A 15,492-nucleotide genomic window follows, 5' to 3' on the forward strand; every position below is an offset into this window, starting at 1 on the left:
CCCAGGCGGGTCTCGAACCCGCGGGCTCAGGCAATCCACTCACCTCAGCCTCCCAAAGGCGTGGGATTATAGGCTGAGCCACCTAGCCCGGCTACATTCAAATTCTTAATGGATTGTCACAAGATTGAAGAAAGTAATAGCACTTCCTCACAATCAAGATCCATATTTACTTACCTATTCTGAATTCCAGTAGAATCATGTTTGAGCCCAAAGTAAATGGCACCTATAACCAGTCCCAGTATAGTTGTGACAATTAGCTTTTCAAAAAGAAAAAGGAAAGAGTTTCAATTAGCGGCAAGAATTCACACACACCATTTATTCGTATAATATATGCAGCTACTGGAAAAAAAAATATCATATGCAGCTACATAATCAGATCTCTTCATGGGGCTAAATGCTCAACCGCTTGGCTCATGTCCCTGGGAAAATATAAGTGTGTATATCATTTAGTCAGCTTTCCAGATTAAGTTATCTGTGGTTTGGGGAGACTGGCAGGCCAGCAAAGCAGCGACCTGGAAAAGCAAGTGTTCCTACCAGTGCACCACCAGGCACTCAGTTCAAGGCCTGCTTCAGGCTACACGGCCTGTGGATGCCACCCGGGGTTGCAGAGCAACGCAAGCGCCTGGCAAGGTCGTTCTGGGGATCAAAGTCCAAGCAGCTGAGAGTTTTGACCTGAACTGAACTCGCAACCTTTGTGCCAATGAATGTGCATTGTTTTATGCTGCAAGAGGTTCAAAGGCAATCTCTATTTTCAACATTAAAAACAATAAAACTTTGAAAGCACACACATAAAAATTCTAACAATGGAATTTTGCCAAATGAGAAAGCAAGGGTGAGCTGGGACCCTCCTAGTCGACCTTTGGGGAGTCCAGGTCTGCACTGAAAAAGTGCACTGTCACTGTCACCATTGCATTCAGACAGCTTTCTCTGCACTCTCCCAGGGTCACTGTTTTTCCAATCTCAGCCAGTGAGGCCCGCAGCCAACACTGGAGACTGCAGTTGCCAGTTCTCACCCATCTTCACCACTCACCTGTTTTTATGGCTCCTAAGAAGACTAGACAAACACTGCTCTGGTGTCTTTGAATAAAAAATCTCGCTGAGTGCAATGGCTCATGCCTGTTATCCCAGCACTTTAGAAGGCTGAGGCAGGAGGAGTATGAGCCCAGGATTTTGAGATCAGCCTGGGCAACATAGCAAGACCTGGTCTCCATATACACATCAACAAAAAAAAATTATCCAGGTGTGGTGGTGTGTGTTTGTAGTCCCAGCTGCTCAGGATGCTGAGTTGGAAGGATCGCCTGAGCCCAGGAGGTGAGGCTGTAGTGAGCTGTGATCTTGCCACCACAATCCAGCCAGGGCAATAGAGTGAGGCCTTGACTCAAAAAAAAAAAAAAAAAGACACTTCAACAAGTCAAGGGTTACATTATGATAGAATTTGAGGAAATTCAACTTACAATTATTTGTGGGTTAAATATAAAAATATGAGAAATGGTAATTTAAAGAAACAAAATATCCTACCATATCTTGGAACCTCCAAAGTAAAAAAAAAAAAATCTCGACCTTACAACACTCCAGTGGTATCAAGATTTCAAGTAATTGATCAAGACCACTTTTGGCATGAAGCAAACCAAAGTGAAAAAAACAGGATCGCAATCTGTGATGATTACTTTGTGAAAAATCCTAGACTTCTATTTAAATGTTTCTCTTATGGAATGTCTTTGAAAATTCAGTTAAAAATTTTGAAAAAGAAATCCACTACCCGGACATATTTTTATTACCCTCAGAATTTCAACAAAGTTACCCAATAAATGCTGATGACTCTACATGAACATGCATGCACACATGTGTACATAAGAGTTTATATTTTCAGACAGTATAACTTTTTTTTTTTTGAGTCAGAGTCTCACTCTGTCACCCAGGCTGGAGTGCAGGGGTACGATCACAGCCACTGAAGCCTCGACCTGCTGGGCTCAGGTGATCCTTCTACCTCAACCTTCCAAGTAGCTGGAACCACAGGCATGAGCCACCACGCTTGACTCATTTTTCTTGATTTATTGTAGAGATGAGGTCTCGCCAAGTTGCCCAGACTGGTCTCAACCCCGTGGGCAATAAACTGAGACCCCGACCAAAAAAAATATGCTTACGGGGTAAATTTCATTTTCAAATCCATTCTGAACTGATTTGTTCAGGAAACCCTTGACACAATGTCATGAACACTGTTCTCTCACCTCGGGCCCCCAAAGTGCTGGGATTATAGGTGGAAGCCACCCATACCCAGCGTATTTTTAAGAATATCCAGCTCTTTCCAACTGGACATTCTACGTGCTTTGTTTCTTTTGCGTTCAAACTTGTTATCTTATACTAACATTCAGAGTATTATGATTAGGATGTTTCCTAACGATTTCAAAGTTCTAAATTTTCAAAGTCAGCTTTCAACCTATTGACAAAACAATGAATCCCTGAGTCCCTGGCATGTTTTTACAAGGTGTGCCTGTGTTATTATTTCTTGCATTAAGGAAAATAAAACAAACAGGCATACTAAACATTGCACAACGGAGCATGCAGACCCTGTCCAATTCTGAATTGTTTTGTTCAGGAAACCCCTGGCACATTATGGGAACACTCAATCTTCTCATATGTATAATCCATTCATTCCAAGATTTTTCCAAATGCATCTTTTGGAAGATGCCAAAAATTATCATTATCAAAGGCCAAGTTTGAATCATATAAAGAAATAACGGTCGGGCATGGTGGCTCACATCTATATTCCCAACACTTTGGGAGGGCAAGGCAAGAGGATTGCATAAGCCCAGGAATTCAAGACCAGCCTGGGCAACATAGAGAGACCTCATCTCTACAAAAAATCAAAAAATTATCTGGGCCTAGTGGCACATGCCATAGTCTCAGCTACTCAGCAGGCTGAGGTGGAAGGGTTACCTGAGGCCAGGGGGTTGAGGCTGCTGTGAGCTGTGCTCATGACACCACAGTCCAGCCTGGTCAACACTCCAACCTGGGTAACAGAGTGTGACTCCGACTCAAAAAAAAAAAAAAGAAAAGAAAAGAAATAACTAACTTAAACCAAAGTACAGGCGTAAACCAATAGACACAAGATCTATCAGAAGAAAGCCATAAAACATTTTAAAAACCCCATGTTCATAGAGAAGTAAGACAACATACAAGATTAAAACCCTAAACCAAGGGTCAGTAAGTTATGGCCCTCAGGTCAAATAGGGCCAATCACCTATCTTTGTTCAGCTCATGTGCTAAGAATGGTTTTCACTTCTTTCTTTCTTTTTTTTTTTTTAGAGTTTGGATCTCACTATCACCCAGGCTTGAGTGCAGTAGCATGATCACGACTCAAAGCAGTCTCAAACACCTGGACTCAGGCAATTCTTCTGCCTCAGCCTCTTGAGTAGCTGGGACTACAGGCATGTGACAATACACCCAGCTAATTTTTTGCAAAGATGAGCTCTCACTATGTTGCCCAGGCTGGTCTTGTACTCTTGAACTTAGGCCATCCTCCTGCCTCAGCCTCCCAGAGTAGTGGGATTACAGGTGTAAGTGACTGTGCCTGGCACAGCTGAAAAAATGTCAAGAATAATAATATTTCTTGCAATATAAAATTAAAATTTTAGTGCCCATGAATCATGTTTTATTGAAACACTGTGATGTTTGTTTGTGTATTAACTATGACTGCTTTCACACTAAAATAAATAATAGAGTTGACAACCTGAGACTAAGATCACTTGGTCTGCAAAGCCTAAAATATCTACTATCTGGCCCTTTGTAAAAGAAGTTCTACCTTAAACTAACATTCCAGTTTTTAAAAATCTGATTAGCAGCCGGGCTCGGTGGCTCAGCCTGTAATCCCGCGCCTTTGGGAGGCTGAGGTGAGTGGATTGCCTGAGCCCGCGGGTTCGAGACTCGCCTGGGCAGCGAGACCTCATCTCTACAATAAATCAAAAAATCAGCCGGGCATGGTAGCGCATGCCTGTAATTCCGGCTACTTGGAAGGCTGAGACAAAAGGATTGCCAGAGCCCAGGAAAAAAAAAAAATCTGATTAGGCTGGGTGTGGTGGTTCACGCTTATAACCCCTGTAACTTTGGGAGGTCAAGGTGAGAGGACTGCTGGAGCCCAGGGGTTCAAGATCAGCCTGGGCAACATAGCAAGACCTAGTGTCTACAGAAAAATTAAAAAATCAGCAGGGAATGGTGGCATGCACTAGTAGTCCTGGCTACTCAGAAGGCTGAGGTGGAAGGATCACCTGAACCCAAAAGAATGAGGTTGTGATGAGCCGTGATCATCACGATCATGCAACTGCACTCCAGCCTGGGTAACAGAGTGAGACGACAACTCAAAAATAAATAAAATAGGCTGGGCAGAGAGGCTCACACCTATAATCCCAGCAATTTGGGAGGCAGAGGCAAGAGGATTGCCTGAGCCCAGGGGTTCAAGACCAGCCCGGGCAACTTGGGGAGACCTCATCTCTACAATAAATCAAAAAATTAGCCAGGCGTGGTGGTGCACGCCTGTAGTTCCAGCTACTTGGAAGGCTGAGATGGAAGGATCGCCTGAATCCAGCAGGTTGAGGCTGCGGTGGCCTGTGAGCATGCCACTGCACTCCAGCCTGGGTGCCAGAGTGAGACTCCGACTCAAAATAAATAAATACAATCAGTAAGGGTGCCTGAATGAAGCATATTTGTATACCTAACCCTTAACTGTACCCCACAATATCATAATAAAAAATATTGATTATAAAAATAAATAAATACATACACACATATATACATACATACATAAAATTAAATTAAAATTAATATCTGAACAAGACTTGAGCTGCTAAGCAAAACCATTAAAAAAGGGAGTTTTCCGAAAGTAAAAACTAAATTGTATTTTACTTTTTCACTGCTTCTATATCCCAAATAGACTGGGAATAACAAATAACTGGTTAGAATATAAACATAATCCTGGGCATAGTTACTCACTCCTGTAATCCCAGTGCTTCGGGAGGCTGAGGCGGGAGGATTGCTTGAGCCCAGAAGTTTGAGATTAGCCTGGGCAACATAGCAAGACCTTGTCTCTACAATAAATAAAAAAAAATCAGCCAGGCATGGAAGACTGAGGTGGAAAGATCACCTGAGTTCAGCAAGTAGAGGGTGTGGTGACCCTGACATACCCTGCCCACCAGCCTGGGTGACAGAGATCAAACTCAAAAACAAAAATCCTGAAGTAGATTAAATGAGAACCCAGTTGTTCCCACAGGAGGACTTCAAGAGAATCTGTCTCTTACCTGCGCTATAGAAGCCTGGGGGTTCCCCAACAAGTTCTTGAATGACCGCTTGGAAACCCATCGGAGCTGGTGGCAGAAGGAAGTAGCGTAGGTGACCTCCTTGAACACTGTGGTCTTCTTCTTTTTCTGGTTCCCTGAAACTTGACTTAGTTCAGCTTTAGTCTCTCTGTAGTAGGAAGAGTCAACATAAAACTCAGCAAATTTTTCTATGAGTGGCTTGTCTCTCTTGGAAGAGTTCACGGTCATCGTGTCTTTGGAATAAAAGTGGATACAGAGGGAAACATTATGAAAAAGGTAACAACTGACTTCGTCCATTTTTCTGTGCCCCTTTCTTGGATTCCCCCCCCTAAACCTTAATCATAAAGTTTTAGTATAAAAAAATTATTAGTTCTGTCACTGTTTACACATTAGAAAAAAATACAAGACAGGCTAACCACTGCCATGGTCTTACTGACACAGCAAACCCACTAACATTTTCCTATTTGGGTCCTAATTCTTTTAAAATAAACTTCTTATTATACAGAGTACTTTTTTTTTTTTTTGAGTTGGAGTCTCACTCTGTCACCCAGACTGGAGTGCAGTGGCCGCTCCCAGCCACCACAGCCTTGACCTGCTGGGCTACGGCGACCCTTCCGCCTCAGCCTTCCAAGTAGCTGGAACTACAGGCGCGTGCTACCACGCCCGGCTAATTTTTGATTTATTGTAGAGATGAGGTCTCGCCAAGTTGTCCAGGCGGGTCTCGAACCCGCGGGCTCAGGCAATCCACTCACCTCAGCCTCCCAAAGGCGTGGGATTACAGGCTGAGCCACCGAGCCTGGCTTATAATTCTTAATATAAAAATCTGGTCGACCGGGCACGGTGGCTCACGCCTATAATCCCAGCACTCTGGGAGGCCGAGGTGAGAGGATTGCCTGAGCCCACTGACTTGAGACCAGCCTGGGCAACATGGTGAGACCTCATCTCTACAATAAATCAAAAAATTAGCTGGGCATGGTAGCATGCACCTGTAGTTCCGGTTACTTGGAAGGCTGAGGCAGATGCTGCAGCCCAGCAAGTCGAGGCTGCGGTGGAGGTGAGCGTGTCATGGCACTCCAGTCTGGGCGACAGAGTGAGATTCCAACTCAAAAAAAAAGAAATCTGGTCCTTGCTTCCTACTATGTGCATATATATGCATAAAGTGCCAAGTCTATTTTCTTAAACACACTACATAAACAATGAGCATATTTATTCTTTTAATGAAAATTCCCCCTCAGAACTGACAATATCATATAAATTCTCATTTATTTATTTACTTATTTTTGAGTCAGAGTATCATTCTGTGGCCCAGACTGCAGTGCAGTGGCAAGGTCATGGCTCATTGCAGCTTGGAACTCCTGGGCTCAGATGATCCTTCTGCCACCATGCCTGGCCTTAACTTCTCCGTTATAAATTAAATCAAAAACACCAGTGGCACTCATGGACAACAGAATCCATGTTTACTGGTATCAGAAGACAGTATTAACCTAAATTCATGAATCTAGGCTTTAATGAGCCACCGCCCTGCTAAACTTCAGCCAGGTCAGACGTGTGCTGCTAAGCAGAACCACTAAAAAACAAAGTCTGCAACTGTCTGTGAATCTCACAGATCCACCCACCTTCACAGTTTTCCTCTCTGTTTAAGACCACAGCCGAGGAGTCTCCATTAATGACGTCCAGGAAGAAGTCCGCAGGGTTGTTATAGGACTCACAGTGGTAACCTGCAAAAGAAGGCAGCCGAGAACACAAACTTGATGGTCTTGAAAGATAATGAGGACTCGTGATCAGAGGGCCAGGGAGGTAAACCCAGAGAAAACAGGATCCCACTCTTTCTTTCTCTTTTCTCCCCACACTAATTTACTTTCTTCTTACATATTCCATCATAACAATCTTAGTCTCAGGATGTCTTACATCACTGTTTGGTCCTTAGCTGTCATGATTCATGATACCTGAAATAACTATCAGTTTGCTCTCGTACTTAGCAGTACTTCCTCAAAAATCTGAATAGAGATCCAAGAAAAAACATTTTTTTTCTTGTTTTGAATCGGGATCTTACTCTGTCACCTAGACTGGAGTGCAATGGCACAATCATGGCTCAGCACAACCTCAAACTCCTAAACTCAAGCAATCCTCCCTCTTCAGCCTCCCAAGTAGCAGAGACTACAGGCGTGTGCCACCACACCCAGCTAATTTTTAGATTTTCTGTGGAGACATGCTCTAACTATGTTGCCTAGGCTGGTCTCAAATTCCTGGGCTCAAGTGATCTTCTAGCATTGGTCTCCTAAAGTACTGGGATTACGAACATGAGCCACCATGCCTGGCCAAGAAAAAAAAATAATAAAAGCCCAAGTGAGGCCGGGCTCAGTGGCTCAGTCTGTAATTCCAACCTGAGTCCGAGGGTTTGAGACCAGCCCTGGCAGCTTGGGGAGACCTCGTCTCTACAATAAATCAAATATTAGCCAGGCGTGGTAGTGCACACCTGTAGTTCCGTCTACTTGGAAGGCTGAGGCAGAAGGGTTGCCTGAGCCCAGCAGGTCGAGGCTGGCGGTGGCCGTGAGCATGCTACTGCACTCCAGCCTGGGCAATAGAGTGAGATTCCAACTAAAAAAAATAAATAAATAAACAAAAGTCCAGGCGCATTCTGCCCTCCAAGTTCACCTAGGGAATGCCAAAATGGCAGAAGCCACATTAGTGATGATTGCTTCTCCACGTATTAAAACCAGAGGTCCAAATCAGCTAATTTTTGGATTTTCTGTAGAGACATGTTCTAACTATGTTGCCTAGGCTCATAGGCATTCTGCCATAATTCCAAATAGAGAACAAATCCCCTGAGCAGCATTCTCAAGAGAAAATGACCAGCATAGCACACCTGAACTCTACCCTAGCTTCTATGGCATGACCATCTAAATTTAGCTTGACCTCAAATCTGACTCTTCATCATGTCCCCTGGATTCTCCAGACCCAGATAAGCTTGATTATTTTAAATGACAGAGATCAAAACAACAACAACAAAAAAAAAAATTAGGAAAACTAGGCAGGGCACAGAGGCTCAAGCCTGTAATCCCAGCACCTTGGGAGGCCGAGGCAGGAGGATCACTTGAGTCCAGGAGTTTGAGACTAGCTTAGGACACAGAGCGAGACCTCCTCTCTACAAAAATATCCAAAATAATTTTTTTTAATTATTTTATTTTTAAAATGTGGGGTACAAATGAGGGTTAGGTACATACGTGGTCATCATACAGGTAAAGTATGGGTACCCTAAAAATGCAAAAATTAGCCACGTGTGGTGGCGCATGCCTGAGGTGGAAAGATCACCTGAGCCCAGGAGGTCAAGGTTGCTGTGAGCTGTGATCATGCCACTGACTCCAGCCTGGGCAACAGACTGAGATACCAACTCAAGAAAAAATTTAAAAAATTAAGAAAAATAGCTAATGCACATTAAAACAATATCTGGAGTCAGAAGAATCATCTAAAATTATATCCAACTATTCCTGAAATGAAACAGACTGTACAAGTCATTAAACAATAAAAATCACCCATTTCCATCTGAAGTAGAAAGTACCAGGCAGCCTAGAAGTATTAGAAACGTGGGTCTACCTAAGTTAGATTTGAGACCAGTCACTCTATTGACTGACAGGCCACTCACACCCGTGCAAGGCCTAAAGCTGCAGTCTGTTGCTACTAGAAAAGGAAGTGAGGTTTCCATGAGCCTTCATCAAGGTGACAATGACATCAGGCCTTTCCAAAAATGTTCAACAGACAGAGTCACCGGCTATGAGGCCAACATATACATTATTGAACATTCAGAGAATGGTCACCATAACTGGGAAGCAGAACAGATACAGGCCCTACAGAAACACTCCCCCCCACACACATGTATGCCGACTCACACAGGACAGGAAGGAGACCTAACAGCAAACTAGTGCTGCAAAACGAGGAAAAATCCTAGCATCAAACTGACCCAAGACCTTGTGGAATGGTAGAACCCACAGTCATAGTATGTCTGTCCCAAAGATCACCAATGCTTCTGCCAACCCTCCTTCTCCTCCTTCAGGACTTGGTTAACAAAGGGCCTGAAAAAGTCAACCATACCTGCTGATGCAAAGTACCCCAAGGCCTCCTGAGCAGGCCCGTGGAACATGAGTCTTCCTGAGGCCAACAAGGTGAGGCTATCAAACAACTTGAAGATGGAATATCGAGGCTGATGGATGGAGAAGATGATTGTTCGTCCTTGCTTAGACATCCTAAGTTAAAAGTGAGAAAATAACGAGTCGTTAAACATCTGAAAGGTGCGCTTCTTGGAAAAATACTTTGTTCCTGCCTTTAGATCATCTGCTCCTAGTTCAACTTGATTTTCTTTCACTAGCTTTTCATCTTCAGTTATCTATCTGATAGTTACAAAACCTAAAGTCAATGCTTTTATTTAAAAAGAATAGGAATTCTTGGCCAGGCATGGTCGCTCAGCCTGTAATCCTAGCACTTCGAGAGGCTGAGGTGAAAGGATTGCCTGAGCCCAGGGGTTCGAGACCAGCCCAGGCAACTTGGTGACACCTCATCTCTACAATAAATCACAAAAACTAGACAGGTGTGGTAGCGTGTGTCTGTAGTTCCAGCTACTTGGAAGGCTGAGGCAGAAGGATCACCTAAGCCCAGCAAGTCGAGGCTGCGGTGGTCATGAGTATGCCACTGCACTCCAGCCTGGGCGACAAGAGTGAGACTCCAACTAAAAAAAAAAAGAATAAGGATTTTCAAAGGGGGTTGTACTGACAGTCCAGAATCAACCAGAATGTTTATTAAAAATATAGAATTCCTGGGAGGCTGAGGAGGGAGGATCACTTGAGCCCAGGAGTTTGAGGCTACAGTGAGCTATAACTGTGCCACTGCAGCCCAGCCTGGGGCAGAATAAGACCCCATCTCTAAAAAACGAAAAAGAAGGAGGAGGAGGAGAGGAAGAAGAAAGAGAAGAAGACCTTTTTTTTATAAACTACAAAAAATTTTTAGTGCAGATTCCTGAATAGTCTTCCCAGACACTGAATTAAAATCTCTGGGAGTGAATCTAGGGAATCCATCTTTTAAATGTTCACTCCAGGTTATCTGTAAGAACACCCAAGTTGGCCAGGCACAGTGGCTCATGCCTGTAATCCCAGCACTTCCGGAAGTAGGGGTAAGAGGATTGCCTGAGTCCAGGGGTTCGAGACCAGCCTGGGCAACTTGACGAGACCTTGTCTCTACAATAACTCAAAAAATTAGCTGGGCATGGTGGCATATGCCTGAAGTTCCAGCTAAAGGTGGAAGGATTACCTGAGCCTAGCAGGTCAAGGTTACAGTGGTCGTGAGCATGTCACTGTACTCCAGCCTGGGCGACAGGGTGAGACCCTGACTCAAAAAAAAAGAGGGCCAGGCTCGGTGGCTCAGCCTGTAATCCCAGCACATTGGGAGACAGAGGCAAGAGAATTGCCTAAGCCCGTGGGTTCAAGACCAGCCTGGGCAACATGGCAAGACCTTGTCTCTACAATAAATAAAAAAAATTAGCTGGGCATGATGGCGCACGCCTGTAGTTCCAGGAAGGCTGAGGTGAAAGGATCGTGTGGGCCTAGGGACAAAGTGAGACATTGACTAAAAAAAAAAAAAAAAAAAAACAACAGATACTGCCTAATGAGTCAAACTTCTGTCCATGGGGTCACACTCAGGAAGGGGCAGGGCTGGAATTTGATCTCTGGCCCAATTCCACAGCCAAAACAGAGCTAAACTACCTCCTTACAGGAGTTACTACTACATGCAGAAGAAACAAAGATCAAAATGACTTCAAAAATGCCTACTATTAAAAATATTTTATGAGAAGAATCATTTCAATTTTAACATTCTCTGAACACCTACTGTGTCTAGTAGTGAATACAAGAGTGTTCTCTTTCAAAGAGGATCACACCAGCAGATCGGTAACTTCACTACAACGTGGAACAGAAGCAGCTAAGGGTTCTTTGGACGCAAAATTTGAGACTTACAATCCAGTCAGAGGAGAACATAAGTAGAAAATCGAAAGGCTCAACAGGACTAAGCTAAGAAGAAAGAGAAGAGTGACCAAAGGCGAAGGAACAAGGTGAACAAATGTGAAATAGGTGTACTCTGAAAACAAGATGCTCAGAGTTACAGAGCCAAGAGGAGTGTGTGTGTGTGTGTGTGTGTGTGTGTGTGTGTGTGTTTATGACCACTTATATACCTAATCCTGACGTGTACCCCACATCTTTAAAACAAAAATTTTTTTAAAAAGAGTCTACTATAGAGAATCTTTGACTCCACTTTAGACCTACAGTCTCAGAACATGCATCTTTTTTTTTTTTTTTTTTTTTTGAGTTGGTGTCTCACTCTGTCGCCCAGACTGGAGTGCAGTGGCCGCTTCCGGCCACCGCAATGTCGACCTGCTGGGCTCCGGTGATCCTTCCGCCTCAGTCTTCCAAGTAACCATAATTGCAGGCATGCGCTACCACGCCCGGTTGATTTTTTGATTTATTGTAGAGATGAGGTCTCGTTGCCCAGGCGGGTCTTGAACCCGCAGCTCAGGCAATCCACTCACCTCAGCCTCCCAAAGGTGCGGGATTACAGGCTGAGCCACCGAGCCCGGCTAGAACATGCATCTTAATAAAACCCCAGGTGATGAGTCTGCACAAAGGGGCTTAAGAAGAACCGAGAGCCCTCTGGCACGAAGAAGGATGCTTGTGTGACAATCACTTCAAAATATGAACAGTATTTCAAATCAATTCTTTAATGAACTGATTCTCTCTCTTTTTTTTTTTTTAATAGAAATGAGGTCTTGGCCAGCACTGTGGGAGGCTGAGGCCAGAGGACTGTCTGAGCCCTGAGGTTCCAGATCAGCCTGGGCAACATAGTGAGAACTGCTCTCAAAAAAAAAAAAAAAAGAAAGAAAGAAATGAAAAGAAAGAGGGCCGGGTGTAGTGGCTCACACCTGTAATACCAGCACTTTGGGAGACTGAAGTGAGATGATTGCCTGAGACCAGGCTGGGCAATTTGGCAAGATCGCATCTCTACAGTAAATCAAAAAGTTAGGTGGGTGTGGTGGTGCGTGTCTGTTGTTCCTGCTATTTGGAAGGCTGAGGCAGAAGGCCAAGTCCAGCAGGCCAAGGCTGAGGTAGATATGAGTGTGCCACTGCACTCCAGCCTGGGTGACAGAGTGAGACTCTGACTCAAAAACAAAGAAAAGAAAGAAATACTGTGATATTATGAGCACATGGGCTTTTAAAATATATATACAATTGGCCGTTGCTTTGTTAAAATCTGGTCAGGTCATGTGGCTCTTTGCACCGCCATGTTTTTCTAAAGTTTGGCCCTCTCCCCTACCTTGGGGAGGTCAATCTTTTCTCTCTCTAATTTACTTTCTAAATAAACTATATTTTCCCATCAAAAAAATAAGTTAAAAAAACATATATACATTAACAGATACAGCAATAGTTACAGATGTATGTTTACATGTGTCTTTCAATTCAAATATACATATATACACACAACATATTTATATTCAGGATATATTTCCAAATAACATAGAAATGTTCCTGTATTTACACACACACACACACACACACACACACACACACACACACACATATACACACACACATACATGTGTGTATTCACACCTTGGCTTCTAACTACCCCAGAAGGACCCAGGGTTCCTCAGAGACACAGCTGACACAGGAAAAGCACAGATGAGCCTGGAATCATACTGACCACAAAGTCAGGGACACATAAGCCACATGACAGGGACTTCTGCTGGCCAAATCTGGGTTAATTTTATCATTAAATGTATTCAGGGCCGGGCTCGGTGGCTCAGCCTGTAATCCCAGCACTTTGGGAGGCCGAGGTGAGTGCATTGCCTAAGCTCACGGGTTCAAGACCCACCGGTGCAACTTGGCGAGACCACGTCTCTACAATATATATCAAAAATCAGCCGGACGTGGTAGCGCGCACCTGTAACTCCGGCTACTTGGAAGGCTGAGGCAGAAGGATCGCTGGAGCCCAGCAGGTCGAGGCTGCGGTGGCCGGAAGTGTGCCACTGCACTCCAGTCTGGGCGACCAAGTGAGAATCCAACTCAAAAAAAAAAAAAAAAGTATTCAGAAAAAAACAGATCACAATGTATTCAATAAAATAGGAACATGAGTAAGCAGCAAAGAGAAGAACCTCTTCCTCAGAGTAGACTGTCAACTCTCACATGTCTGGCAACCATTGCACTGGTGGTTGATATAGGCAGGAGTTATTAACATAGGCTAAGGCCTATAATCCTAGCACTTTGGGAGGCCAAGGCGGGAGGATTATTTGCCCGGGAATATGAGACCAGGCTAGGCAACATAGCAAGACCTTGTTTCTGCAAAAAAATTAAAATAAACAAAGTGCCATAAAAAAGAAATAAAACTCTGAAGAAGCTTCTCACATCACGTCAACAGCACCAGCCTTGGCTCTTATGATGGCCTACGAGGCCTCCATAATCTGCCTCTGAGCCAACTCCATCTCATATCCTCTTCTGTTGTGGGCTGAACTGTGTCTCCCCACCCAAACCCCTGTGTTGAAGTCCTAACTCCCATAAACATCAGAATGTGACTGGATCTGGGGAGAGCCTTTAAATAAGTCGTTAAGGTTCAATGGCAAGGGGTATGTCCTTGCCTAAGCTAACATGACGGTGTCCTTAAAGACAGAGAAGATTAAGACCAAGACACACACAGAGGGAAAGTGAAAGCCAGGGAGAGATGACAGTCATCGATGCGCCAGGGAGACAGGGCTCGAAAGGAACACTCCTGGGACACTGGGACCTCAGACCCGCAGCTTCCAGAGTTCTTCTAAGAACATACCTTTCTGTGGTATGAGCTGCCCAGCCTGGCATTTTGTTAAGAGAGCCCAAGCAAACATAAGTCCTCGCCAACCTCACTCCCCTTAAGTCACTCGCCTCAGTCTCCCAAAGTGCTGGGATTACAGGTGTGAGCCACCGCACCCAGCAACACTCATCATTTGTTAATTGACTGTTCTCTCCAACAAAGAAGAAAGAAATTGATTTTCTTTCTTTTTTTTTTTTGAGTCGGAGTCTCACTCTGTCTCCCAGACTGGAGTGCAATGGCCGCTCCCGGCCACCGCAGCCTCGACCTGCTGGGCTCCGGCGATCCTTCCGCCTCAGCCTTCCAAGTAGCTGGAACTACAGGCGTGCGCTACCACACCCAGCTGATTTTTTGATTTATTGTAGAGATGAGGTCTCGCCAAGTTGCCCAGGCGGGTCTCGAACCCACGGGCTCAGGCAATCCACTCACCTCAGCCTCCCCAAGACACGGGATTACAGGCTGAGCCACCGAGCCCAGCTGAATTTTTTCCTTTTAATGTAGAGATGAGGTCTCGCTATGTTGCCCAGGCAGGTCTTGAACTCCTGGGTTGAAGCAATCTTCCCGCCTCAGCCTCCCAAAGTGCTGGGATGACAGGCATGAGCCACCATGCCCGGCCTTCCTGCTTCTTTTTTCTGGATAACACTTATCATTTCGTGGATAGGCTGCTCCTTCCAACAAAGAAGGAAGAAATTGTTTTGATCCCTGCTGAATCCCCTACACCAGGAACACCTGCCCCTCAGGAGTGACCAGACGTTAGATGAAGAGTGATGTTCCCACAGCATTTACCTCTTTAGGAGCAATAGGACAGCATTGGCCGTGCTCGAGTCTAAGCCAGTTGTGGGCTCATCCAGGAACAAGATGGAAGGATCAGTAATCAGCTCCATCCCTATGCTAGTCCTTTTCCTTTCTCCTCCAGACACACCGCGGATAAACTGAGTTCCAACCTAAAACGCAGACATGACCATTAACAACAGTAACAACCAGGCACTATCAGGTGCTCCTGGGTTGAGTCCTGGCATGAACTCCTGACACATGCCAGCCTGTAAGAGACACTTGATCTCATTAGACGCATTTTTTTCTGAACAGCAAATAAGCAAATTCCTGGGAGAAAAGCATTTCCCTTTTATTCAATGAGTAAACGGAGGCTCAGCCCAGAAATGGTACATCTGATATGGAGCTCATGCTTTTAACAGCTATACCTGTTTAATATGAAGGTTAGAAAGGCAAAAGAGATAGGGACATAGTGAGATCACAGTCCACAGGAGCTAAAGACAGGAGAGGAATCTGGATGTGGTGGCTAATGCCTATA

At 44.5% G+C, this 15,492-nt stretch overlaps 1 protein-coding gene across 1 annotated transcript in view; it reads right to left on the reverse strand.

The window, feature by feature from the left end:
* The window catches only part of ABCG2 (ATP binding cassette subfamily G member 2 (Junior blood group)), a 48,491-nt gene that overhangs the window by 15,383 nt on the left and 17,616 nt on the right, over positions 1 to 15,492 (reverse strand). Inside the window, exons 5-9 of the mRNA XM_008057496.1 lie at positions 14,970 to 15,127; positions 9,399 to 9,550; positions 6,926 to 7,027; positions 5,292 to 5,542; positions 175 to 257 (exon numbers count right to left, since the gene is read on the reverse strand). Of these exons, the coding sequence (XP_008055687.1) occupies positions 175 to 257; positions 5,292 to 5,542; positions 6,926 to 7,027; positions 9,399 to 9,550; positions 14,970 to 15,127 (746 nt within the window). The remainder of the gene's footprint in view (positions 1 to 174; positions 258 to 5,291; positions 5,543 to 6,925; positions 7,028 to 9,398; positions 9,551 to 14,969; positions 15,128 to 15,492) is intronic.

This window comes from Carlito syrichta, unplaced genomic scaffold (assembly GCF_000164805.1).
Source record: "Carlito syrichta isolate Samal-C Ts95f unplaced genomic scaffold, Tarsius_syrichta-2.0.1 Scaffold303036, whole genome shotgun sequence".
In the NCBI taxonomy this organism is placed as follows: domain Eukaryota; kingdom Metazoa; phylum Chordata; class Mammalia; order Primates; family Tarsiidae; genus Carlito; species Carlito syrichta.